Below are 27,863 nucleotides of genomic sequence, written 5' to 3'. Positions count from 1 at the left end.
AAAATTTTACGAATGTACTGGTAATTTGAATGAAAGTGTTAAGTGATGGGTTTTATTTTTAATCTATGGAGACTAGACTTACTCAACATAAAATACTGGACACCATTTTTAACTCAAAAACAAAATCTGAACAGAATAAATAAATTTATGAATCTTTTATTTATTTTAACTCTGTAATTTATATCCACGTGAAATTTGGATTCACTCTTAAAATAGAATTAATAAATATGATTACTGGTGACAAACATTAGAATCCGAATCACACCAATAGTGAGAGACCGAAAGTATAATCTAATCGTAAAATAAAAATAATGATGAATACTTTGTTATACACATACACTTAATATCAATTTTTGTGGTTAACATTTGAAACTAACTAGGAGAGTAAATTGTTCAGAATAGCGGAATCCAGAAATAAGTACTTTTTATGTTACACCGATCGAAGTTGAGATTATATATGATGTAAAAAGTGTTGGTGCATTTGAGACGCAAAGTGAAAGGAAAACATTGGAGTGACAGCACAAGATGAGTGAGAATAAGCCCAAAACGCATTACCCTTCTCCTTCTCCTCCTCCTCCTTCTTCTTCAGGTTCTTCAGGTGGGATTCCCACTCCCAGCGATGATGGCCCAAAAAAGTTTCCGGGGCCGAAGAGCTATATCAACCCACCAGAGAAAGAGATTCCAGATGCTGCCACTCTGAGGGATCAATGGAGGTATGCCATCAGGCAGTACAGTAAATGGTACTCTCACGCTTGGGGCTCTGCCATTCTTGCTGGCACTGCCTTCTTTGCCCTTGGCTGGATCATCAAGGGAGAAAATCCCATACCCTCTTTCAACACCAACACTCCCTCTTCCTCTCAAAACGACAAAGACAACAACACTCCCCCATGATGTCCCTTACCTGCTTTTCAGGTCATTTCTCAACTTCCGTAAAATTGTCGTTTCAAGCTCTCGTTTTTGTTTTTCATTCTTTCTTAGTGTGCTTTTCTAGGAACCCTTTGATTTTATTTTTAATTGATATTTTGGGTGTTGGGAATTGTAGATAGAAGCTGAATTGGGAGAGTCGGGAAAATTATTAAAGTTCGTCTTTTATTAATCTGCTTCCATTGTTCAATTACGAGGGTTCTTGGTTGAATTAGCTCTAGAGTGTGATGTTAGGGCTAGAGAACTTGTGTAATGCTTTGATGGCACTGAAGTGTTAATTTTCCCCTATTAGAAAGTGAATTCGGAGTTATATCTGCCAATGTTTCTGATTTAAAGTGTCAGTAGTCGTGGTTTTTTGTTGTGGTCTATGAAGACAAAGGTTGTAATTGATGTTAAAAACACAAATCCAGCTGTGCAAGAAAGCTTTTTGTTTATGACACTGTATTGATTGATGAACGGTTGAACCTTAGCTTCCATGAGTGTAAAACTGTTGCAAACATGTCCCTTGAAGAGTATCTTGCGGTTTCTGGATTTATCCACCAATCACCATAACATATAACATTGTCGCTTAATTAAAGATGGCTTGGGAAGATTGCATCTTTGGCCATGCTTGGTTGGACTTAAATTGAACTGGTGAGAAATGATTTTGTATAATTCTCTTCGCCCTTTTGGGGCAGTAATGAAATGACATTGTTGTACGCTATTTTGCTATCTCCTTTTGAAACTTTCTCTACTTTGTGTTGTGTGTGTTACATGGATTGAGTTTGGTGCTTTGCTCCTCTGATGAAACCGTAGTTTTTTGAAGTCCAAATTTTTCATCATATTTTGTCACTCTTGATGTACAGTATCACAGATAATTTGCAGGCTGTTGTCAATTTGTTTACTGTTATTTTTGGTCTTCGATATTCTGTGGGTTGATTGAACTTGGCTGCATATTGTTTGCTGCATTTATATTCTGGCTGGAATTGAGCTCAATCATTAATATATCATAAATATTTTCATACTTTTAGTTTAACTGCATTTTGACCTTTATGTCTAAATATCCCTCTGATAAAATCTGTATGAACTGTTATATCGCATATCCCTGGAGCAAGTTTTTGGTACTTCTATACGTACTCCCTTTGTAGTATTATTATTCTTAGTCGGCCACTTTTCTTTTATTTCTACGTATACAGTAAAATAGGATTACATGTTAGTAGTGTTAAAAAATTTGCCCTTGTTTAACAGGTACGTTATAGAATAGAATGGAATAATAAACAGGAGAAATTGATAGACCATTGTTCTTCCTGTCTTACCGGTCTGTGAAAGTCTTCTTCACCGTACTAGGCGTGTCCCATTTTAACCAAATGTTCGAATTGAAAATAGTTGTTCAGTTAGAAGCCTGAAATACAGTGAATAAAAATTCAGACTGATGAGTCGGTAATGCAGGGAAAATTTGGGTTTCGCCTCCTTGCTTTCATGTTCGTTAGATTAGCTGCTCTTTGCATTCATAAAACAAATTTGTTGACATCTTGCCCAATATCACATCCTTTATTTGTTCATGAAAACATCCAACTGCAGGCACCAACCACTGGAATCAAGCCACACATGAACGGCTTTTAGTTAACAATGCCATGCACCTTGCTTCCAATGGTCTAATAAGGAAGTTTGATGTTTATAATCAAGTCTCTTATTTTGCTTCTCTTGAAATAGTTTTTGTCCCTGTTTTGATATGGATATAAGGCAAAAGATTATGTATATTGAAATGCTTTAGCTATGTAATTAATGTGAGGAAAAAGATTGTGCATATTCAATGCTTCATCCCGACTTGAAATTTATGGCCGATTATGTTACTCTGATGTTTTGTCGAGGAGAGATTTGACGTGAAGGAGTTGTGAACAATCCATATAAGAAATTAAAATACTACTTTCAACCTAAAAGCCTAAAGAAATAGGTTTATTGATTTTTTTTTTTACTTATTATATGTTGTTCAATTTAGAACACATTTGAATTCCAGATTATGTATGTATTTTTTTGTTTTGTATTCTAAAATACAAAAATTGAAGGGGTTGCAAATTGAAATTATGGAGGCGCAGGAAGAAATGACCTTCTTGCGAGCCTTGTAACCTAAAAAATCAAGCTCAACTCAGTTTTGAAGAAATAATGTGCAAATTGGAAAATGGCAATAGCTTCTTGCACCCTCACAATTACTAATTGCACCTCCTCAATAACATAAAAGGACTGAAACACCCTTCACTATTGTACCATGTTGCTGCGGTCGCTGTTACCGTTTCCATCATTTTCCCTGTCCCTAGTGCAGAGGAAAAAGAGAGGAAGAACGTTGCACAAGGAGGAGAGAAAATGAAAAAAAAAAAAAAAACTTAATCCTAAAATCTCTTTTTGAATCATATTTCAATTAGGGTTTAGGGTTCCGAAAAACTTGTTCTCAAATATATTATATATACGTTCTAAAAAAATTTGTTTCAGAAATTTTATTTTGGAATGCATGTGTCAAAAATCTTATTTTAGAAATGTTATTTCAAAAATTTCAGAAAGTTTGTTTCGAAAAGTTTCAAGCACATGAAATTCGGATGTCATTTTGATTTCAGGGAGTGCATGAAGCAAAAGCCTTGAAAAAAATCAGAATTAACTTTGAGAACATGTAAAAATGAATTTGGAAAGCATGAATCTGCAGGTCATGGAATGAAAAAATCCGATAAATCTGAAAATAGATAAGATAATACCTTGATGAAACAACAACCAAAATATTTCTTAACATTTGAAATCTATGAACATATCTGAAAGTTGAGATTGTAATTTTCTCCGGACAGCCATTTTCATGTTTTATGGCTGAACTCTACATAGGATATGAACAGAACATAGGGTTGAAGTAAAAAATAGATAGGTGTTTGGTGCATGGTCAAGCAGAACAGCATCCATTCTGCTTCTCATCTGATACATCATAACGAGAGCCAACCTTTATGGTCCGTCCTTTTGGTAATGCGGCTGGATCGTCACCGATTTCAAGGGTCTTGGTGCTCACAACATTGTAGATCTGTGTGAGCAGTTCTGTGAAGGCATTTTCAACGTTGGTGGAGTCAAGGGCAGAGGTTTCCATGAAAAAAGTTCTTTCCTGTTCTGCAAAAGTTTTAGCATCTTCCACGGAAACTGCTCGCAGATGGTGCAAGTCTGCTTTGTTCCCAACAACCATCACAACAATTTTGTTATCCGTGTGATCTCTCAGCTCCCTGAACCATCTCGCCACATTCTCAAATGTAACATGCCGTGTAACATCATATACCAACAAAGCACCAACAGCTCCTCGATAATATGCACTCGTGATCGATCGGTACCTGAGTAAACCAAAATTTTATCATAATCTTTACTCATCTCGAATTCAAAATTAGGTTCTTGCTATGTCTAACTGTTCATCATGTTTCTAATTACAATGATAAAAGTTGAAGTTCACCTTTCCTGGCCAGCAGTGTCCCAAATCTGAGCTTTGACAACCTTATCATCCACCGTTATGCTTCTGGTTGCAAACTCAACCCCAATGGTGGACTTCGATAAAACGCAGAATTCATTCTTGGTGAACCTCGACAAAATGTTGGATTTTCCCACGCCAGAGTCCCCAATCAGCACAACCTTGAATAGGTAATCGTAATCCTCATCAGCTCTATAAGTCCCCATTAGCCACTACACGCACACCCTTTTTTCTCTTTGGAATTTGCTGCAGACAAAATCAAGGAAAAAAAAAAGAAGTGATTTTGATATGCCCCTTCTATCGGATATTCAAATGGGTTGCGGCGAATCTATATTTATTATCAAAGAAAGATACTTTGTTTTAAAATCCAGATTTGCAACAACTCTTGGTAAAAATGACAAACTGTAAAATGACAAACACAACTCCATTTTTCCAACTGTTTCCTTTTTTTTTTATCCTAGTTGCTACACTGTCATTCAGATTTAGTTTCTTTTTTATCTGGAGACCGTTTTGTTTAAATAGTATTTTTCTTTATTTGATGACTAATTTGCTGTCAAACTTTTAATGGAAAAAAGAAAGTGTCTTGTTATCATCTTCAATGACAGAATTGTATAAGTGTATGAATATGATTATTTAATTGCTTTATATTATATAAGAGTTTACATGGTCAAATAATCTCATCATTCGATTTAATTCAAAATCGATTAAACTGAGATTTTACTAAATCTCATCAAAATCTCTTCAGAATTATGCATGGGTGGGACGAGTTTTGTAAATTGAATTCAGGTTTAACTTAAGTAGACCAAAATTATGAAATAATAACGATAATAATTTAAGAAACAAATTCCTTAATAGTTAAAATTTGATGGTTATTTTTAGAGATCAATTAAATTTTAATTCACAAACAAATAATAATCTTTTATTTATAATAAAAAATATTTTAGATATTAATTATTTTTAATTTATAAATTGGTATAGATTAATTACTTTTTCTTCCTATTAATAATTTTGATGGAATCAATGTGTTTATGTTGAAATATAGTTGTCTAAAAAGTTCCTATATTAAAATAATTTTATTTATCATTTTTATAGAATTTAAATTGTTGTTTTCAATCTTTATGAAAATTTTAATTTCTGTAAAAAAAAAATTTCACCCTTCTAAAATTTAAAATAATTCATTTAGTTCTTAACCTTGGTTTTGATACCAACAAATAAATATATTTTATACAACTTTTTCACTTTAAATCTCATTTATTGTCTAAAGTTTACTTTCTCATCTTAAATCGTCACTGTATTGTATTTTCTAAATTTCGTAATTTCCTTACTCCTAGATCTCGTTTTTTTCTCTAAACTCTGTTTTTATTTTAATTTAGTAGCATTTTGTTTTACTGTTTTGATATTTGATTGAATATACATGTTTTTCCTTAGTTCTTATACTTGTTAAAACGTCTAAAATATTGATGATATTGGGAGATCGATTTCATTGTTGAATGGCAATAATTTGGTAATAAATGGTGATTTTTATTGAAATTAAATCAAGTGTTTATGTCATCTTATTCCCATGTAATAAACGAAAGAGAGTTTTATATTCTAAATTTCACGAATACAAATTTATATATCTTTTAGAACCAAAGTAAGAAATTATGTTTTTGAAAATATTTTTCACCCTCAAATTATAAACTCAACTTACTTTACAATAAAACATATTTTTTCTTAATAAAATGAAGAATCTATCTCAACTCAACTAATTTCAAGTTTTCTTTATTATAATTTGAATAATTGTTTGCTCAAACTCGACTCAATTTGACCAATTTAAAACCATAAATTATGAATTTACTTAGGATTTTTCACTCCAACATGGATATTCCTTTTACAACTACCGCTGCTAATGTTTATAGAGAGGTATATATGTATGCATCATTGTATATCTGAAAGATGCGGCAACTTTTATTCCAATCCTTTGAAATAAAACGATATATATATATATATATATATATATATATATATATATATATATATATATATATATATATATATATATAAAGTGAAAGGTAAAATCTTACCATTCACTCGAATAAAAATAACTATTTTGAATAAATACACACATACTCTCATTTTATTATTTTTCGAGATAATATCTAATTTTGGGATTTTTTTTTGTCTAATAAATCAGAAATATCTCAAAATAGTCTGTATTTGAATTTTCTTTTGAAAATAGTACAGTTTTTAATAAAAAAAATTGACATATTATTCACAATATTTATTCAAATAACATTGTTTACTTTTCATGATCATAATCAGAATTTGATGAACATTTTTTTTTTGTTTAATCATATTATTCACATTTTTTAAAATTTTTAAAATTTTTAAATTTAAAAAAAAAAAAACTGGCATGTGTCAAAATATGATTTTGTCACGTGTCAATTATTTATGTGAAAATCTCGATTTGGTCTCTGTATTTATTATTTTGTCTCAATTTAGTTCTAATCTCTTTTTAAACTGAAGTAATCTCATCTCTTTCAAATTGAGACCAACAATATTATAATGATATTTAAAAAATCACAAGCTTACACATGATAAAATCCTAATTTGATACGTGTCAACTGATTTTTCAAGAAAAAAATAAAGTAAAAAGAAAATTAAAAAAAAAATAAAAAAATCACGAGCTGACACATGTCACACAGTTAATGGAAAAAATCAAACTGAAACAAATTTTAAAGAATAGGATCCAATTGAAATAACTTTAAAATTGATGATCCAATTGAGATTTTGTAATGTAAACGAACGGAGATCTTCCGTGTGATTAAACCATAATATTAAAGACGAATGAGAGTTAAAGGGACTGTGTTAATTTGAAAATTGTTAAAAAAAAAATTGAATCTAAATTTGGCTTTTGAGATATACGACGGTGTGTAGTGTTTGAAGAAGAAGAAAAAAGTATGAGAGGGATGAAGTTAAAAAGTGATAGCAAGTTCCAAGCTAAAGGTGGAAAGTGATGATTGAGTCCAAAGAGAGAGGAAGTTTAATCTGATCCTAAAAAACGCAGTTGAAGAAATGAAAGGAAGGGAGATGAAGAATCGAAAGCAAAGTGAGTGTTTGTTTACCTAACACCCTGGTCGTGGTTGGGGATATTGCTGCACCAAGTACAACATAAAGTCACTCTTTTCTTCATATTAGGCTCCACCACACACCAATATGCTCCTTTCTGTACCATCCTTCTGACCCCCAAAAAGTCTCACATGCTTCTTCTTCTTATTTCCTCAACCATCACCTAATCAAACTAAACACACAAAATCACAAATACCATTCACATCACACTACTAGTTTAGCCTCGACTCATCGTTGTAATCATTCAATTCAGTATGCCATAGATATATATATACATAGACATATGATAGTTGATGCAGAAAAAAATTGAGATGGTAAGAAAAGAAAAGGGATGTTGGGGTGTGACATAGCATAGAATAGCATAGCATAGCATAATGAGGATGATTAATTGGAGGTGAAGAAAGAGAGAGAGCGTGCAGTGCAGAGACATATCGAAATCGGTGTGTCAAATCGAGGCATCAAAACATGAGAGGAAACACTGTTGTGTTGGAAGAACACGTAAACCAATCTGTGACTGTACAACCTCTGAGTTGTGACCTCTCGTCAACAACCACTCTCCTGTTAATTTGATACAGACATTATGGGAAGGAAGAAAGAAAAGAAGAGTGAATGAGTGAGTGAGTTATGAAGACATGTTTTTGCAGTGTTTGTAGGTTCTTTCTTGGTTAGGTAGATGGGTGGAGACAAAATTCAATTTGGCAGTTTCTGTGAAAACGTTGGTAGCATTCCGTTTCGGGTCAGACCTTTCTGATTCGTGTAAACAAGATGCGCTTTTATATGCCATACACCCTTTTTTCTAATCACACTGCACATTCACAAATATCTCCAACTATCTGCAAACACCTCACTATGAAAAACTTTACCTATAACAATATCCAAAATCTACCTCCTCACACAAACTTACATGTTTAATGCTCTTTCTTTATGATATTTTTATGCTTTTTCAAGCTTTAACGTAAGGGACAATAATATTTTGACTATTAAATTTTGACAACTTTCTCTTACAACATGATTTGTCATCTTTTAAGTGATTTTGAAAGATTGAAATTGAGAAAAATAAAAAATGAAAAATCACTTAAAAGATAACACCTAAGATTGTAAGAGAAAATTGTCAAAATTTAGTAGTCAAAAGATCATTTTCCTAACATAAGTACAAGAGATAGAGAAAAATCATTAAACTTTGTTTCTTTTCTTTCTTTTAAATATTTTTATGAATTCGGCTACTAGAGAAAGGATTTGCTTATTTATCATGCAAGCTTCTGTTTCTTTTTTATCTCTTAAAAAATTTTGAGTTCCGATGCAAGATCAAGTATTTGCTAACGTGGATGAATTTAATGATATATCTTAAATGATTCTAATATTATATTAAAAAAAATACATTTTTAAGTTTAATTTAACTCATGTAATTTGTATGAAAAGATTTATATTTAAGATTATTTTATTTTTAGTTAATATGGAATTTTAAACTAAATGTTTTTTATCTTAACTATTGGATTTTCATGTGATTTTTTTTTCCTAAAATGCTTAAAATTATACAAAAACGGTCTTGAAATACTTCCTATAGAAAAAAGTACCACAGAACTAATAAAACAACTTCATGGATAAAAAAACAGTTAAATTAAGAAATCATTATTTCCCAGTCTTAGAAAAGTGACTTCTGCTAAAACATAGATGAAAAGAAAAAAAAAATCAAATAGAAAGCAAATAAATCTCCATTATCAATTAATAAAAACATGATTGACAAGACTTTGAAAGTAATTTTATAATTCTATTGACGTATGTATCTTTGTTGTGAATTCTTGAACGTGATATGTATTTCAGAGTCATTACAGGCTATCAAACTTATCAGGCGTTCATAGTTCACATTTGTATTAAACTATTTGCTGAGACCATTCGTGATATTTATGAGAGGAAACTGAATCTAGGACTTTGTTCATTCGTTAAGAGAAGCTAATTAATTTCTGTGCTAACTTTCTAGCAACAACTAGCCCTGGAGTTTCTGAGTTGGAATTGAGATTGCTATTTCTTCTCTACAATTACCAAAATATTCTATTTCAAAATATAGATAAGCACAAGACGACTCACTATATATCCATCCAAAATTCTCAAATGCCATTTGTAATTTATATAGGGAATAAACTCTCAAATTAAGTAGTTTTCAAGAAATTACAACTTGTTGACTCAATTAAATAAAATTCTTGTTATAATCAAATATTTAATCTTTGACTAAAAAATTTCAAAGTTCAAAGTTGTAAACAATTATGGAATAAAGTTAAAAGCAAAAAAAAAACACTACTGTACTTGGAAATAAACATTTTTCACCATCTCAAAATTAGCGAATTTTCCTTGACTGATGAAAGAGCCCGTAGACCCTAAATATGCCTATGGCAATGATAATTCCCAACAAAACAAGTTTTATATTTTGGCTGAGATGTAACATTAGCAGTGCCGCATGTTAGTCCAAAAAAGCTGCGTCATGAACTAATAATTGTAACTTCTTGATTATTCACACGCAACCCCCAAACAACAACGTATCAGAACATCACCATTTATCTGAACGCTTCTTCAAATTCTAATAGCTAACTCTATCGTCTATGCAAAATTAAAACATACGGTTTCTTACATCATTTTCGGATCACCAGTAACTTTTTCTGATTGTCGATAATAGCATAACGAGTAAAGCACATAAATAACAATAACCCAAATAAAACATGATATATAGGTATTAACCATCATTTGCTTTAAACTAAATTAGGACAAAAGTTACACATGATCAGCTCAACAAAGTCATAACATCCATACTTTAACTCATAAGCAGTGTCTAGAAACCCCTATTTAATAACCCTAATAGTAATACACACGTAGAGATAGATAAGAAAAGGAAAAAAAAGGACAGAACGATCGAAATAGACAGAAAAAACACCATAACTAAAACCTTTCCCATGCATCATCATTCAGCTTTCTACTCTTCCTATATCTGCACAATGATGAAATATATATGTTAATAATGATAATAAAAAAAAAAAACATTATGATCACATAAAATGAAGAAAAAGTTATTGCAACAGAAGCAGGTGTAATGTGCGCACCAAATAATAACATGCACCATGCTGGAGTGAATGAAGAGTGACACCCCATTGGTTTGTTAGCACAGGTTGACCAGTGGCGTGGATGAGCACAGCATCATCTCCAAAAGCTTCACGCACATTGAAAGGTCCCACCGCTACCTCGAATGCCACATCGTTAATGAACACCGTTGATCTCGCCGCAGCAGTTGGATCTCCCATGCCTGAGATACACACAAATATCTCTCATGTGCAAGTCGAAACACAAGCTACCACAAGTCAACTAAAGGCTAAGGCCAATTAAGGCCATGCACACGTGACCCAAAATTCATGCTACCCATCATCTTCAACCTAATCATTTTAAAACTTACATATGTTTTTATCTTATCATCAATCCATTATTCTGTATTTTCCTCTCTTTTTTTCTTCTCTTTTTATTATATAAAATATTTTACAGTAAAAAAAAAAATACTCTTGTTACTGGTATGGTACGCACTACTCATCCTGTCATCCATAACTATTTAATTATATATATCGAAAGTAACAAGCAACCAAGCCCTACTTAGAGTTTCACACTGTATATTTGTTACCAACTGGTTCAGGGCATGGGGAAAAAATGCATTGTTCAAGTCATTTCTGCAAATCGCAATGCTAATAATGAACTAACTCGTAGTATTGTGATGATCTCTTCTGATGCTTTTTTTTTTTATTAATCTTTCATGTTTTAAACTAATTTTATGAAAAGATAAAAATAAATTTATCGTACCGTATAGAAATATATCCAAAGAGAATGCAAAATTCTAAATAAAATTACCTTGAACTTGAGCAATGACGGGGGATAGAACAGTGGTGGATGAGGTAGTGATGGGAGGTATGGCAGAGGGAGTAGTAGGAGCTGTTGTTGTGGGAGTGACACAGAAATTAAACAGTGAGGGCTGGTGCATTATTTTCAGACTCTTGTCTTGCTCCAGATCTTTCTTTGAAGCAGCAGCACCATGGCCTACGATCTCACTCAGCAAGAGACTGGTGCAAGGACCAACGTTGTGTTGAGGAGGCGATTGAAGTTGAACAACATTGGACAGCTCCGAGAAACAAAACCCTTGTGATGCAACCGTACTAGGTGGTATTCCCTGCCCATGATGTTGCACTGGGAAGAAGAAACCCCCGGTTTGTGCGGCGGCAGCAGCAGGTGGTGGGGGTGGAAGCATAGAAGACTCGTGGTGAGTCTGAAAATAGGTCTGGTTCACAGAAGTAGTTGGAGAATTAGGTACCACATCGGTGACGTTAGAGAATCCGATGGAGAATACCTTGGTGGGTATTAATTCTTTTGGAGAGGATTTCTCAGAGGAGGAAGATGAGGATGATGGTGCAGTGATCTGGGGGAGAGAAGTGGGGTTTTGTTGAGCTTCAAGGTTCTGGTTCTTGGAGTTTTGGAGATGGCGAAGCTTGTGTTTGCTCCTTGATTTGCGGTTCTGAAACCAATAGAATACGTTTGCATCACCCACTTGGCCATACTCTTGTAACTGTGCCCTTATCTTTCTTATCTCATCCCTCGGAGGATTCACCATTCCTGAGTTGAATATAGCTTCCAGAATGCGAATTTGCTCAGGTTTTGGATTCCACCTTGGCTTTGGCTCCGGACTTCTCTCTTCACAACCCGTACCTGTAGTGTCAAAGAAACAAACAAAAAGAGAGAAAATAAAAAACACAAAAATGTTATGAACTTTACACATATAAATCGTGATATCTACCTATATTTTATGTATATAAAGAATATGATGAAAACGAAGTTGTAAGTAAAAGTGAAGTGCATGGTACATATATTTCTGGGTTGTAAATGTTGTAACGTAAAAGGGTTAATGATAGGTAAAGAGTGATGTGAGAGGTTGAGAGTGTGGCAAACCTGAAGTGTAAGGGCTTCTGTGGCAACCAGTTGAGATGAGGGAGGGGTTGATGTCATGCTGCCATTGGTGGTGAGGGTTGCAGGGCTTAGACTTGAACATGCTCGGCCAGTGTCTATTAGAAGAAGCCATGATGGTGGTGGAAAATTACTGAAGTGAAAGTTAATAGATAGGAAAAACGGAGAACGAGATGAGAGAAAGAAAAAACAATCTAGAAGCAGCAGTGGTTTTTGTTTCTCTTGGTTTTGGGTGTGAACTGAAGTCACAGGACCAACATAACGTGGCTTCTTATATAGGCTCTTCACCTACCCTAGGGTGTGTAACTGTGCATCTCACCGATCTTATCATAATGTTAATAAGAAGTTGGCATCTAGTAGAAAGAAAAGGTACAAAATTATTCACATATATCGGAAGTTAAGTTAACACGATAAAATGAAAGATAAAAGGGGTATTAAATAAAATATATAAAAATGGAGGAAAGGGCAAGAGGAATCGGGTGTGAGAAAGATGAACTAGAAAGGAAAGGAAAATAAATAAAAGGGAATGACGATAAGAAAGAGTACCATGTCTCCCATCCCCTGCTATATAGGTAGCTTTTGCATAGAAAGAACTTTTGCATTAATAGTGTGAAGAAAAAAAGGGTTTAGTGTGTGTGGAGGTTCTTTAAAGTACAAGGAAATTCCCCCCGGACGAGAAGCAAATGGAACATGGAAAGGAATAGATGCTGGGGACTTAATTAGGAATCTTGTTGTCTGAGAGATGACAGGGAAAAGGGTGTTAATGCTAGGGCTTTCATGAGTGAGAGAGAAGAAGGGTGGGGTTCTGATCACTTTGTCTCTTTCTTTTACCACATTTCTTTGGGGGAAAGGAAATGAGAGTGTTGGTGACTTGGGAGTGCTAGCAGTGTATTAATAATGGGTGGGGGAAGAAATAAGTGTGGGATTATTCTAATGGAAGAGGTTGTTGTGGAAATAAATACGACTCTTTCAAAGTCAAGAATACTACTATGTGCTCTTTTGATTGGAAAGCGGTGGTGGCTTAGTAATTGCAACCTCTTTCGCTTATTTTTGCCAAACAATGGATCAAGAGCTTTGGATTGACTCGAGGGACCATATTTATTGTCATTTTTACACTCCTATATATTTTTCTCCTCTCAAACTCTTCAAATACACTGTCTGGTTCACTCACCGAGAACATCCAAGCAACCCAAATTCATTCAACAAATTACTACATTAATTATCAATTCAAACCATTAAGCTTTCAACTGTTCGTTGCTCTTTAGCTAGCTTTCAACTGTTAATTCAAAATTACTCCCATTTAATTCTGAAAATATTCCCAAAGTGACTTTTCAATTTTGTAAATTTAGTTTCTAAAATATATAATTCTCTTCTACAGAAGAACTAATCACTTTGTAATTGAAATATTTTGGATTTTTCTTTCTAATTTAATTTAAAAACAAACACTTTCGGAGTTAAATTTCAGAAAGTCTAGTTCTTGATTTAGGAAGAAAAAAAATGAACAGTGACTTGAAATCTTGGAAAAAAATCTCGTATACCCCTCTTTTTTAAATAAGCTTGGAATATAAGAACAATAGATAATTCTATTTAATAATTAGGAAAATAAGGTAGAATAATAAACTCGTGAACAAGGTAGAATAATAAACTCGTGAACAAGGAATCGCGTATAAAAATTCTGATATGTATCAGACATAATTCAATTCAATTCGTTTATAAAACTAAAGTAATCAAACTAAAGGAATCAGCCTTTTAAGAATGAATTTTAGGTTGTCCGTTTTCAATGAGATATCAGAGACCTTGTTTAAGATACAACAAATAAAACCAACATTGAAGGATACATTCAAACCGAAAAATGGTCCTAAAACTTGAAAAATGTTCAGAAAAATAAATAAAATCTATGACTTGAGATTGAAAATTAAAGAGAACCAAATCGATTAAAGTCACAAGAGAGTGTTAGAGCACAAGTTCACATATTAAAAAAAAAGGTTTATCTAAAGTTAAAATATGAAAACATTTGTAAAGAAATATATAATTAATTTACTTCACTAACCCAGCCTAGACAAGACCATTCACAAATTCTACAATAACGGCTTTCAATACGCAAAACTATATGAGGGGTTCAGTGCATTCTGATAGTTTAGCAACAGTAATGCATTCTCTGTTATCCAATTATCACTGTCTTCTCATATACGTACTCGTCTTAAACAGTCTACTCATCAAATCTACCAATACTTTCCCAACAACATATACAAATATCCAAATTTCATTGCAGTTTTTAAGTCACTGTTTTTTAATTAATCAGATTCAAATTTGCACTGTCCATTTTTTTATACAAGTAAAGAAACGTAACTCATGAAATATGGTGTATAAATAAAAACATATCCACTGGAGTGAACATATCAGGACCAAACACAACCAAAAGGAGGGGCAACACGTGACAGATGTGATATGACGTAGACTAGAAAAAAAATGTCCAGATTTCATATATATATATTGATTTGTCCAAATTCAAAGTGGCAAGAATATTCGAAAATAAGCACATTTAATTTATTATTAGATTCTAACATAACATAACATGGTCGTGGAAGCAAAGCAACAAGAAAATATAAGTAAAGGTGTAGCAGAAAGTACATCCAAGAAAGAAGAAAGAAGAAAGAAGAAATAGGATGAATTTAAATATTGAAAGAAGGTGTGTTATGAGAGGACGTAAAAAGGTTGTATTTTTTGAATAGATGGGTATGATGAGTATAGTTATGGTTTGACTATGGGAATGAGTGAATGGGTTTGGTTGTGTTGTGTGGTAGAAAAAGAAGGAAATATGATACAAGGTTGCGATTCAGCTGTCATTCTGAATGACCACACACTGCCTTCGGAAGATGCATGCATAGGTAGGTTGAGACCCTATATATACTCTTTCTTCTCTTTATGCAAATCCTGCCATGGAAATCGAATAGACGTCAACAAAACAATCACCAACTATGAAATCACACATTTTCCTTCTCTTTCTTTTTCTTTCTTATCATGGAAACCAGATTCAACTAAACCTCACCCTTTACTCAATACATATATATACTATTCACTCAGGACAGCATATAAATCATTACGCAAAAAGTGTTTCAATAAAACTCTCAAATTTGTTTTTAACAATTCTAACATTCATATTCTTTTAACTCCATATAAATAAATATTTATCCTCATGAGTAGCTATTATCACTGACTACAGTACTACATGTCTAATTGCATCCTTTAACCCCGTCTTCTGACACACCAGTGCCTTTAAAATCTAAAGTGAAGATAATCAGTTTATCGAAAAACAACTACTATTCTTTATGTCTTAGATCAATAAGTATATAAAAACAAATATCTTAAACTTTGCTTTTGCTTGTACTTTTGATTAATTGGTGGTTCTAATACTAACTCGGTGTCGCTCCCAGTACCACATTTGATCTGTATGAATTAGAACAACATAAAGCAGTGCGAACTGAAGGCATCCACGTGTGTATTTGTTGTAAAAGCCCTCACAAGTATCCAAACAGAAGGAAATTGGTTTAGTTAGTTCCTTGGTGTTATGAGTTTTTGCAGTTGGATCATTTATTGCAGAATCTGATTTGATGAAAGGCAGAAAATGGCATGGAAGAAGCTAGGTGAAAGGCATAATATATAAAGAAGTTGAGCGATTAGGGATGAAGAAGGGATGATGCATTAAATATTAAAGTTGGATGAGCAGAGAAAGTGAATATATAAAAATTTACATAAATGTTTTGATAGGTTCTGACATATGAAAGGGGCAGGGGACCATGCATGGCGAAGTCTCTTTTGTTTCTGTGAATCTGTGATCTCTCTCATGCCTCTCTGTTTGGGGGAGACAGACAGGAAACTAGGCAGAAAATTGGGACTACAATCGCATCAAACAACTTTAGCAACTGAAGTAGACCTTCCTGAGAGGTAGCATTACTTTGATTAGTGTAGTGGCTCCAACTTTTGGAACCCCATTTGGCGTTTTGGCCATAACTCCACTAACACTTTTTTATTTATTAATATAAACCTAGCAAAGTGCAAAACGTGCGCAAGCAAGTGTACCCTGTGAGCAATTATGAAGCAAAATCAAGCTATATATATAGTAACTATATCCGTACCATATTCCATATACATAGAGGCATTGCAGAATGCAGATACCCCATTCCTTACCTCCTATTTTTCTCTATAATGCCATTAATTATATCTCTTTGATTTGCACTTCTACTTCTAGTTGTAGGGGGTTGATTCTCTGAACCACTGGCCACGTATGTATATATGTATCTACATATTTATTTATTGCTTTCCTTTCTAATCATCTTTCCCTTTTTCTGTTCCCACCGTTCTGTCTGCACCAAAAATGAGATGAAAATCAGTAAGTAATCTCTTCCTGGACCACCTCTGTACCTCTCTAACTTGCGTTCAACTCTCTTCTCTCTGACAACTCACTGTTCTCATCGCACCTCTGTTACCAAAAACCTTCCTCCCTCTACCTTTCTTACTGCTCCCATAACCATGATTATAGTTTCAGTATCACACAAATACGCACCTTCTAAACTTTTAACTTCGCAACTAACACCAAACAAAATATGATGCTTTATTTAGTCAAACACAAAGGGAAACAATGTTAAATTTCTATACAAAATGACACAAATATTGTTAAGAAAGAAGACAGCAGGAAAAGGGAAAATAAACATAACTTAGTTTTTTCATAAAAGAAAAAGGGGAAAATCATTCCCCCACATTCTTCTGTTATGCCTACCTCTGTTTGTGCAGAGATAAATGACCAAAAGTATTATAACATTATAAACTAAAAATTAAAAAAACACCAACAAAAATAAAACAGATGGTATAAAATAACACTAAATATAATTGATACATGAAAAATTTTACACTAGTAATCATGTTTTAATTTCCCCAGTCAATAGCAAAAAATAAAAACGAAAATACGACTTGCATTTTTGGGAGAAGAAGCTTACAATGTGAGAGGGAAAGAAAGCATCCCATGTTCCCCAAGTTTCTACCATAACATATTATGAGAATAGACAGGAAAGATATACTATTTTTATGTATGATTTGTCTGTATAAATATTATATCATCGTAATACAAAATTTTACGGTTTAAGGTTTATGGATAATATTTTATTTATATGTCGCTAATTTTTTTCATTTTTAGGATTATTCATCTCATGCTACAATTACTAATGGATACATATTGGATAAATATAAAATAAGATATTAAATAACAATAGTCAAATAATATGTATGTTAGAAATAAATTACGAAATTAAGAATTAAATAAAAGTAAATATAAATTTTTGAAAATTTGAAAATTTTAATAGAAATAAATTACGAAATTAAGAATTAAATAAAAGTAAATATAAATTTTTGAAAATTTGAAAATTTTAATAATTTAAATGAGATGTGCTGTGAGATAGTTACCGAATACAAATACTAAATGAGTTTTGGAGTATCAGAGATATCAAAATTTATAAACTATCTAACATAAGTCTATTGAATCTATTTGAGATGGTTACTAGGACAAATATGAAAGCAAATATAAGACAAATATGTAAATACATATCTTCATCCTTGTACCTAATTCAAAATTTAAATATTATTTATATTTATACTCGTACACGATTTTTCTATTAAAATCGAAACGAATTCGAACATTATCAGTGAAAACTAATTCATTTGTCATCCCTGAGACAAAGAGTAAGCTTTCAGATTTGGAAAAAAGAAAATGGGTGCTCTTAGAGAAAAGGGTGAACCCATTTGTCATTTGTCTTTGTTCTTTCTTCAATGTGTATTGGGTATGGGCCAATGTATCCCTTTGAGGTTGAACCCAATAAGCTTGTAGTGTAGTTTCATTAAAGTTGGGGGTTTCTCCCTACACTCCCAAACATTCTTCTTCTGTACCCCAAAAATTACAGTTTTGACCCTAATAGTTGAAAGAAAAATATGAAACGGATTTCAACATCCGTTTCATTATTTTTTTTGTTTTTCTGTGAAACGGATGTCAATATCCGTTTCACATTTTTCTGAAACAGATCTCAACATCCGTTTCATGGACTTTTTTGTTTGTTTGTGAAACGGATGTCAGGATCCGTTTCACATTTTTCTGAAACGAATCTTGACATCCGTTTTAATATTTTTTTTTTTATGTTTTTTAACTCTTTCAACTACCGAGATAGGTAAAAGATTTATTAGAGTCAAAACTGCACTTTTTGGAGGTATAGAACAGTATTTGGAGGTGCAGGGATAAGCCCCTTAAAGTTCTCTCCTAAACCAAGCCCACTTTTGCAACTTTATTTTTCTGAATTTTTAACATTTATTATATCTTTGTTATCAACTGTGCCTTTTTAATTTCTATAACTAAATTTAAAGGTGTATATAAGAGATTAAAACCATTTGACATAATTTTATATCTTTTTTATCAATTAATAATTTTTTATTATGCCAATTAATATAATATATAAACATTAAATAGAATTAAATGTGTTACAATAAACCTCCACTTAAATCCGCACTCATTTAATTTCACATTTCGTATAAATCTGCATTTAAAAAAGAAAAAATTTCAAATCAATAATTTATGATTTTATTTTTATAAAAAATTACGTAAATCATTTGACATTCCATTACATTTTGTTATATATATATATAATGGACTAATTAAACTTATTTATCGATTCAATAGAAGCCCAAAGAGATGAATTGAATAGGGTTCTAAATAATGAGAGATATGTGAAAAACAGGTCCGATTACATCTATTCCTAATCCTAAATAGAATGGACGCAGAGATCTATATGTAAACTTAGTATCTATTTAGATATGCTCGAATGTGGTTTAATTCGATGCAAAGCAAAAAACCTTACCAGGGCTTGACATGCCGCGAATCCTCTTGAAAGAGAGGAGTGCTTTCGGGAACGCGGACACAAGTGGTGCATGGCTGTTGTCAGTTCGTGCCGTAAGGTGTTGGGTTAAGTCCCGCAATTATATATATATATATATATATATATATATATATATATATATATAAAGAAAATATATGAATAAAATTAAAATAACAAGCTTTTTTTTCCCATAACTTTTTTATATTATCATATATTTTTTTATAATTCCTACAAATTGTTTGTACCTACAATATTTCATATTATAATTATATGACATTTGACATTTTATATTATAATATAATTCTTAAAATTTTATAACTTCACATTCTAATTAAATCCATGTCAAACTCTGAATATCAATTATTATTAAACTTCTTCATTTTGATGATCATTTTTTGATTTTCTTACTCCTCTCTCTTAAGAATTATTTTATCTCTTGTTATTCTAAGTGAATAAGACAATGAATTTTATTTTACTTTTAATGATTTATTATTCTCTATTTTATTTACATTTATTTTAATTATGGGAAATTTCTTCCTTTTTATTTTTATTGCATCTTTTAAATTTTAAACCATTTTTATATGCATTTACTATGTAGATGGAGAAAAAAAAGGTAAAATAAGAAGTTACTCAACTATTTAATTCAAATAAAAAATAATATATCTTTTAAATCGTGTATATTATCTTGAAAAACAAATAAAAAGAAACTAGAGTATATATTATCTTTCGAACAATACAAATTAAAATAAAATCACTTTCCATTCAAAATTTCAAAGTCCTCCGAAATTTCTGAGTTCTCTCTCTCTAAAACATATTGCAAAACATAAATAATCCATTAAAATTTAACATAAATATAAATCTTCACTCCTAAAAAATAATCGAAAATTACCAATATTCGCTCTATTTTCTCTAAAAACACCAACACACATGACTAATTAACAAGAACCATCCCTAATTGCATTATGCGTATTCAACTTAAGTCAATTTACCATTCAATAGATCAACGTATTCTATATTTGAGCAGGTTAGGAACCACAAACTCCTCTTTCCCAATATGTTTATGTTTGAAGTACGCTCTTTCTTTATTTATATGTAATTCAACCTTTATTTTCCTCTGCGTGCACGGTGTACACACTTGTTTAAAAATAAAAAGATTAAGACATTTTATGTTTCTTCAAATACGCATATTTAATATAAACCCAACTGCACTTAATAATCTTCTATTGTTTCGTGTAGCCCATCGTTTTAGCACTTTTTATTAGTTAATTTAATCCCTCGTGTATTTTTTTTTTTTTTTTTTTTTGACAGAGACCAAGTTAGTGGAGAATAAAAACGAACCACTAAATTTATCTCGTCGTAATAATATAAATGTCCAATTTTAGTCTAACATGAACTAACCATTTTTAAATCAGCGACTAATCTAAACCTTTTCTTATGATCCATTTTTTCCATGATTAAATTATTTGGATATTTAACAATAGGTATTTTATTGACTTGAAGAACCTACTTATTTTGTAGATTCTGTTTCTAATTTGGCTACAAAATGGTCCGAAATACTTTAATTTGACATTTTAAAATGTCTTTGTACATATTGGTGTAGAAGCTAAATGGTGAAATTGAAAAAAAAAACTTTGTTCAGTCTTCCCCTCATGCCCCACTAGGTTAAACATTTTTTGAGGCTCCTAGTCCAACTTTGAAGAACTGCAACCAGAACCCAACTTTGAATTGATTAGAGAAAAGCCTTTCCATGAATTTTATAATCAAACAAATTCAATATCCAACTTTGTTTTGTCTTCCTCTCGATACTGTTCTATAAACACCCAACAATAACATCAATAAACCAAACATGAATTAGTGTGAAATACGAAACTTGTCGTACATAAAAAAATGATAAATTTGTAAGTTACTTTCCTTTCAACACCCGTTTGTATTAATATAAACTTATCTTTTTTAATAAAAAAAATCACGAGTTAAATTAAACGTAAAAGTTATTTTTCTTAACGGCATACGTGTCCTCCACTTGTATTTTTTATTAAGCCTCCAAAGAAAGATTAAAAATTGAAGAGAAGAATGTTCTGACTGGGTGACCACTGTAACATGTTATTTAATGATATATTAAAAAGCTTCATTAACTATTTTTTTACCTAAAATATCTTGTAAATAAAAGTCATTACAAAGTCAAAGATTTAATTGGCACCAAACTATTCATATAAACAAAGTGATTAAAAAAAGAAAGAAAAGAAAAGTAGCTGAAAAGTCAGAAACAAAGACTAGTATAAGACTTCTAGTAACTGAGGGACCCACCTATTTTATCCACATCCCCTTTCATATTATGCTTATGTCATATGCAATGGAATTTTTCCAAATGTTCCAGAAACCCTACGTCATCAAAGAGAAAATGACGGCATAGGTGACGTCATTATCAAATTGTGAACGAGTTTGGAATATGTTGAGCTGTCATTGCTCCTTTCTTTGCCATCGCTTTGCCCATAAATTGCGAAACTACCCCTCCTAATTTTGTGATATTTTCATTTACCTTTTCTGCCGAGAAATTAGTTGAACTTCAATTTTGTAAAGTTGGATTACCTTTATCAACTTTATCAACTTAGTTTAAGCTAACTTAAATTTAATATCACTTTACGATATTTAAAATTTAATAATTAAATCGTTCTTTTATTAATTTATCTGTTTGTTTTTGCTATTTTTAAGAAAACGCTTTTATATAATATGCTAAGTCTAGTTAGTCAATGACTCAAAATATGTCTCAATGATGATTTTGATACCATGTGCCAGATGAACGTATTATTATTAGTCAAATACGTTTTACACACTATAATGTATTATAGTCTTTTCCAATTAGTTAAACAGTGAAAAAACAATTTGACACCACCACAAGGATCATTATCACAGTTGAAAATGAGCTGCACAAAGCGAAGTTCCACCATCCGTTGATATTTAATATATGGTTTTATTTCGTGTTACTTTTTCTTTTATCAGCTATGAATATACATTATAAAAATTGACGTCTTACTTACACATCATATGATTTAATTATACTATTTGCATTTAATATATCCACCACCATGATAAATAAAAGTATACATGTAAAAGGATACATTAATTATCTATGGCAACATAATTTATTAATATTTAATGAAAAATTATAAAAGAAAATGAAATTATATATCTATAAATTTTGGAAGAATTTATTTACTCCTGTAAAATTTCACAACCAATATCACACTGTTACAAACTATAGAGTAAAATTTCAATGGAACCTTCACAATAATATAGCTCCTCCTTATGAAACAACACATTGAAAAAAAAAAAACTCTAAATAGAGCGATTAGATTTGCAGTCAAACGTTGTAAATTTTCTGTCAAAGATCTCGTTCTCTTTCCACGCCTAAACCTTAACAACCGAAAAGGTAACATCACACTAAATTATTGTCTATTCATTCATTTAAGAAAACCTGGAATCAATCCACCTACAAGACTTTGTGTTACTGTATGGACTTTGTGTTATAACTTTGTAAATGTTTTATGAGTGGTAAATAACCGTTGAAGAAGCAAAACATAGAAGAAAATTAATACAACTTAGAAAGCAAGGTTAAATTTTGAGATTATTTCATAAACATATAAACTTCAGATGTAATTCATTTTTTTATATTATTTTTTTAGTGGAGTATGTCAATAAATAAAAGGATTTTATTCATTATTTTGATTTTAAAAAACAAGAAAGAAATTTTTTATAAAACTATCACATGTTTCTTTAATCTGTTTAAATGGAAAACAATTTTAACATCGTCAGAAAAATAAAGAAATAGATGAACTTATTTATTATTTATTTTTATTTATATAAAATTTCATCCAAGACAAAATGGAACTACTTTAGCGTTCAAAACAGAAACCAAGAATCATGATTGTTGTGACCAACCCTGAGTACCAAATGTCGCTACTATCTAATATCGCCACTATCTCTACGAAAGCTATTTTTCTTCACTCCCATATTCAATTATTGAAGCAACCCACAAACACTATAAATGTGCGCAATATTTCTCTCTTATTGTGTTGCGTTTTTCATGTCACCAAAAAAAATTAAGAGGGTAAAAAAAAACGATATCACATTAAAGAACCAGTAATAGAGTAAATCATTCGTAAAGAGTTTTTCTTCATTTTATTTTGTGTTATTTATTTTTCAACACATAATTACAAATTCATTTGATATATGAAGGAGAAGAAGTGCAGTATTGTAATTAAGAAGTAGAAGTGATGGCGATAGTAGGGGAAGGGCACCAAGGAAAGAGGAAGTAGGAAAGAAAGTGAGTCTCTGCCACAAAATATTCTATGCCCTCACCTTTTCCCATTTATTCCATAGATATATGCCAAGTCCAAAACCACTTGACACACCTTTGCCAACTTCCCCTCTCTTCAAAAACCAAACAAACACAGAGACCAAACTCAAACAAACATGGGAAGCAACAAAAGCCACGAGGAACAACAAAGCAGCCAAACAGAGTTCTTACCCTTCAACGAGAACGACCCTCAGGACATGGTCATATACCAAGTCCTCAACGAGGCCAATGCTCTCTCCAACACATTCCACCCTCACCAAAGACTCCACCAACCGCAATTGGGCCTCGAGCCCACCAGAAACATCGCCAAAAAACACTACAGAGGAGTTCGCCGCCGACCCTGGGGGAAGTACGCCGCCGAGATTCGGGACTCCGCACGCCACGGCGCCAGAATATGGCTCGGCACGTTCCAGACCGCCGAAGAGGCCGCCATGGCTTACGACCGCGCCGCCTTCAAGATGAGAGGCGCCAAGGCTTTGCTCAATTTCCCAGCCGAAATTGTGGCTGCGGCCTCCGACTCATCTTTGAACAACATTAATAACAACGATGCTGTTTCTGATTCTAGTGCTGGAAGCTCTTGCACAACGAATAATTCCACCCAGGTAAATGGGTCTCGGTCAGAAAGCACGAGTAGCACTAGTTAGGGGTTGCACAAATGTAGAAATTTAATTATTTTTTTTCTTTCTGGAATGGGTTTGGTTTAATTATTACGATTATAAATTATTTGTATCTGTCTGTCATTACTTGAAGACAATAATTAATTAATTAATTAAATAGATACCATGATCATGAATGGGTTCAGTTCAAATGGTTCTGGATTCTTTTTCTTTACTCCTTGTTAGATATATTTTTGGTTTAGTGTTAATTAAGTGGTCCTTTATTTTGACATTTGTAATGGGTTCCAGAGTGTGTGTGTATAAAGATTGTTTGAAGTGATTGGAAAAGTGAGGACGTATATATCATCACATACACTTGTAGTGCTGCTTTTGTGAATGGCTCCTAAAAGCCCCATTCTAATCGATGTTGCACTAGCGTTTCTTAAATATAGGATTAATATTTTATTATATTGCCAAAATGAAAACCACTGTTATCTAACTTAATAATAACAGTCAAGGAAACTTGTTTTCCATTTGTCCACGTGGATCTCGTGCTTTGAATTAGAATTATATCCAACAAATAAGTGTAATTCTCTAAGACAATTTCATCACGGGTTCAAATGCTCCTAAGGAAACACATATGGTAGTTTGTGAGGAATGAAATTTTCTTTTTTTGGCTAATTGCAAAGGTAAGGTGTGAAAATGCGTATTTATTTAGATATACAGTAAAACTGTATGTTTAAAAAAAATGGAGAGCCAAATTCTCTTAATTGTGTAGTCTAATATATATTATCATAACGCATTAGAAAATATAATTTTAAATAAATGTAATCTTATAAGAAGTATCAATTTAATATGTTTTCATAGAGATATTAATTATGTTTGGAATGAGATTTAGTTAGTTTTCAATATTACTTAAAATTAAAATATAATTTGTTTTTTGAAACCCATTCTTGTGCAAGTTGTGAGTAATAGATTTAGTATGAATGACGTGTGGCTTAATTTTTTTTTATTTATGTTATAAATAATTTGTATTATGTTTTTTATATCTTTAATTAATTTAGATAGACTTATTTTAACTTTTATTAACTAAGTTTGGTTTATCTTATTTTCATTATATTATATTTTGGATTAATTTTTATAAATATCATGTTATTTGTTATATAGATTGATACTTCAAAATTATAATTTCGTTTAAAACATTTTTTTTCCAAAATTTTAAATATTTGATTGAATTCAATTCAAGAGTGGATTGAGTTTGATTGGATTTAATATAAATTATGATATAAAATAAACTAAGTCCAATATGATATTCTTCAGTAGATTGGATAATGAGTATATGTAAATCTTGTTTAACTCAACCTAATCTTAGAACACTCCAAATAATTTGAAGGTTTAAATATATTGTAATTAATAATAAAAAAGCATTAGAAAGTGAATTAAGAAGGTTGTTTCTTTGTAATGGCCTAGCAGATGATTCATCGCGAATCCATAAATTATACAGAACGAAGAATGTTTAAAAGTGATGTAAGACAAGAGATAGTTATGTAAAATCATGGGTGAAGAGATAGTTATGTAAAAAGTAAATAAGTGATGTAGAAGTGGGTCATGCACAGGCCTTGGGCCTTACACAGTCCAATTCCAACCACTTTTTGTCCTTACATATTTCTTCTCCCCACTTTTACCATTTCTTCCTTTTTTTCTTCAATAAAATAAAATAGGCTAATACAAAATAAAGTCTACACTCATTTGTTTCCACTAACATGAATAATAATAACTCAGTTTGATTGGTATGCGACCATTAATTCTTGCGTGAACATGTTATGCAAGAGCTGAAGTCACAATCAAAATAATTTAGAATATAGTTTTGAGCTAACAAGGAAACAAACACAAATGGAAAAAACGTTGTATAGATCAATCATTATCATCTTAAACATTTGTTCTGCCAAACCATTAGGTTTTCAGTTTGATGCCAAACACAGCAAAAGATATGCAAAATACTCGACAAATGTATATGAATGTGAGCACCAAAGACTAATGAATGTCAAAAAGAGGACAACAAACTGTCCAAGTAATCACTTCCTAGATCCTGAAATACAAAAACACCTAGTTCATTTTCTACCATGCATTCCAACTTTTTTCTTGCAGGTTCTTCATTCATCATATCAATTTCATCATCAATTGATCCCCTCTTCCTAGACTTGATCAAATTTTCTTTGTTGTCACATCCTAAAGCCTTTGCAACCCTCTCGAGTGGGAAATTAAGGTATGCCTTTGGACCCCTAATCCTCAAAGCAGCCTTGTCATAAGCCAGAGCAGCTTCTTCAGCGGTTTCAAATGTTCCAAGCCAAACTCTTGCACCTTTCTTCGACGAGTCTCTAATCTCTGCAGCATATTTACCCCAAGGCCTTCTCCTAACTCCTCTGTAGTGTTTTCTAACTTCCTTCACACCATCTTCCACCTTCTTATTACATTCACCACCTCTTCCATTTTCCTTATTCTTACTGCTACAATTTTCTCTATTGCTTCTGTTAGGTACAACAATACCATCTAAAACCTCTTCCCAGAAATCAGCTCCCATTGATATCCACCTCCCTAAACTTGGAAGTCTCTGTAGAATTTCCATCGACCCTTCTCTTCCATCAAGGTCAGGGAGTTCTTCCCAAGAGTTACAAGACTCTGCACCATCATCACCACCTTTTCTTTCATCTGCTTTATCACTGCTCATAATTTTGGCCCATACATTCTCAAGAATCCCTTCACCCTGATTATTACTATGAATATCCATGTTGGTAATGAAGGGGGTGTGTGATATTATGGGTGATGATATATAAAGCAAAACATGCAATGTGAAAAGCCTCTTTGACAGCTCATCAGATTAGCTTAATTGCTTTGATATGATAAATGAATGGAAACCCAATTGGAAAACTTGAGCATTAATGCATTTACCAGCTATTTTCTAGGAGGATTTCAGGATTTTCAACACCGTGACACGCTTAATCAAAATGAAAACTTTAGTTTATTGCTTTCTTATTGACTTGTGTACTTGTTCAATCATTTGGGACTTCATCCCATGCTGATTTTGTATACTTTGTGCGTTGTATTGGAATACGTTCCTTACATTCATGGATAAAACATTACGAAACAGAGAGGCATAAGCATTTGAAAGCTGGCAAAGGTTGACTTTGTTGCTTTTGCTGAAGGTTGCGAGCATTCTAAGTTTGGTTGAACTAATTTAATGTTTTCTTAGTCAAACCAATATGGTTGCTCTAATCTAGTTTACAAGGGGTACAACATAAACAAAGAATACTACGATGCTCGATGTGACAAATAGTAATAGTAGTCCTTCTATGGAAATCACGACCTAATTTGCCAAAAATTGCTCCATAACAGTGAGAAAGTAAAGGGATGAATGATGCCATAATCAGTATTACTGTTTTCCATTGCAAATTTCTGTCTTTTTTGATATATAAACTTAAATTATTAAGAATCTAATTAATGAGAAAAGTGATTGAAAATAA

At 32.0% G+C, this 27,863-nt stretch overlaps 5 protein-coding genes across 9 annotated transcripts; 2 read left to right on the top strand and 3 right to left on the bottom strand.

The window, feature by feature from the left end:
• The first annotated feature begins 392 nt into the window (after positions 1–392).
• Positions 393–2,712, top strand: LOC114187653 (uncharacterized). 4 transcript variants are annotated; one of them, XM_085674325.1, is made up of 2 exons: positions 393–912; positions 2,353–2,712. In XM_085674325.1, exon 1 carries the CDS (start codon positions 526–528, stop codon positions 889–891), a length of 366 nt encoding a protein of 121 aa, XP_085530451.1. In that variant the 5' UTR covers positions 393–525; the 3' UTR covers positions 892–912; positions 2,353–2,712. The 4 variants fall into 4 exon arrangements, with proteins under 4 accessions (XP_085530451.1, XP_085530452.1, XP_085530450.1 ...); XM_085674326.1 differs by lacking the exon at positions 2,353–2,712 and adding an exon at positions 1,043–1,627; XM_085674324.1 differs by having other exon boundaries at positions 394–912; positions 2,152–2,712.
• Positions 2,713–3,615: 903 nt separating this feature from the next.
• Positions 3,616–4,884, bottom strand: LOC114187652 (ras-related protein RABA1f-like). Its single transcript, XM_028075959.2, has 2 exons — positions 4,373–4,884; positions 3,616–4,256 (listed from the first exon to the last, which is right to left on the bottom strand). Exons 1-2 carry the CDS (start codon positions 4,591–4,593, stop codon positions 3,824–3,826), a joined length of 654 nt encoding a protein of 217 aa, XP_027931760.1. The 5' UTR covers positions 4,594–4,884; the 3' UTR covers positions 3,616–3,823.
• A 5,330-nt stretch (positions 4,885–10,214) lies between these two features.
• Positions 10,215–13,273, bottom strand: WOX8 (WUSCHEL related homeobox 8). Of its 2 annotated transcripts, XM_085674551.1 has the most exons (5): positions 13,025–13,273; positions 12,464–12,831; positions 11,375–12,223; positions 10,585–10,784; positions 10,215–10,472 (listed from the first exon to the last, which is right to left on the bottom strand). In XM_085674551.1, exons 2-5 carry the CDS (start codon positions 12,591–12,593, stop codon positions 10,467–10,469), a joined length of 1,185 nt encoding a protein of 394 aa, XP_085530677.1. In that variant the 5' UTR covers positions 12,594–12,831; positions 13,025–13,273; the 3' UTR covers positions 10,215–10,466. The 2 variants fall into 2 exon arrangements, with proteins under 2 accessions (XP_085530677.1, XP_027933466.1); XM_028077665.2 differs by lacking the exon at positions 13,025–13,273 and having other exon boundaries at positions 12,464–12,852.
• Positions 13,274–23,831: 10,558 nt separating this feature from the next.
• Positions 23,832–24,577, top strand: LOC114187388 (pathogenesis-related genes transcriptional activator PTI5-like). The gene has a single exon (XM_028075634.2). The coding sequence runs from the start codon at positions 23,863–23,865 to the stop codon at positions 24,388–24,390; it is 528 nt and encodes a 175-aa protein (XP_027931435.1). The 5' UTR covers positions 23,832–23,862; the 3' UTR covers positions 24,391–24,577.
• A 1,670-nt stretch (positions 24,578–26,247) lies between these two features.
• On the bottom strand, positions 26,248–27,278 carry LOC114187629 (Integrase-type DNA-binding superfamily protein). Its single transcript, XM_028075924.2, has one exon. The coding sequence runs from the start codon at positions 27,128–27,130 to the stop codon at positions 26,387–26,389; it is 744 nt and encodes a 247-aa protein (XP_027931725.1). The 5' UTR covers positions 27,131–27,278; the 3' UTR covers positions 26,248–26,386.
• Positions 27,279–27,863: the final 585 nt, after the last annotated feature.

The sequence above is a fragment of the Vigna unguiculata genome, chromosome 6 (genome assembly GCF_037176805.1).
Source record: "Vigna unguiculata cultivar grain cowpea cultivar isolate G323 ecotype 2 chromosome 6, ASM3717680v1, whole genome shotgun sequence".
Lineage (NCBI taxonomy): Eukaryota > Viridiplantae > Streptophyta > Magnoliopsida > Fabales > Fabaceae > Vigna > Vigna unguiculata.
This window is presented reverse-complemented; position numbering and strand designations above follow the sequence as displayed.

What these genes read in the sequence shown, in the direction of transcription:
- LOC114187653 (XM_085674325.1), top strand. Translation starts at nt 526, where the DNA reads ATGAGTGAGAATAAGCCCAAAACGCATTACCCTTCTCCTTCTCCTCCT.
- WOX8 (XM_085674551.1), bottom strand. Translation starts at nt 12,593, where the DNA reads ATGGCTTCTTCTAATAGACACTGGCCGAGCATGTTCAAGTCTAAGCCC. An exon ending in CAGAAGCCCTTACACTTCAG is followed by an intron (nt 12,224 to 12,463) that starts GTTTGCCACACT and finishes TTGACACTACAG; the next exon opens with GTACGGGTTGTGAAGAGAGA. An exon ending in CGTCATTGCTCAAGTTCAAG is followed by an intron (nt 10,785 to 11,374) that starts GTAATTTTATTT and finishes TGTGTATCTCAG; the next exon opens with GCATGGGAGATCCAACTGCT.
- LOC114187652 (XM_028075959.2), bottom strand. Translation starts at nt 4,593, where the DNA reads ATGGGGACTTATAGAGCTGATGAGGATTACGATTACCTATTCAAGGTT. An exon ending in GACACTGCTGGCCAGGAAAG is followed by an intron (nt 4,257 to 4,372) that starts GTGAACTTCAAC and finishes TGGTTTACTCAG; the next exon opens with GTACCGATCGATCACGAGTG.
- LOC114187388 (XM_028075634.2), top strand. Translation starts at nt 23,863, where the DNA reads ATGGGAAGCAACAAAAGCCACGAGGAACAACAAAGCAGCCAAACAGAG.
- LOC114187629 (XM_028075924.2), bottom strand. Translation starts at nt 27,130, where the DNA reads ATGGATATTCATAGTAATAATCAGGGTGAAGGGATTCTTGAGAATGTA.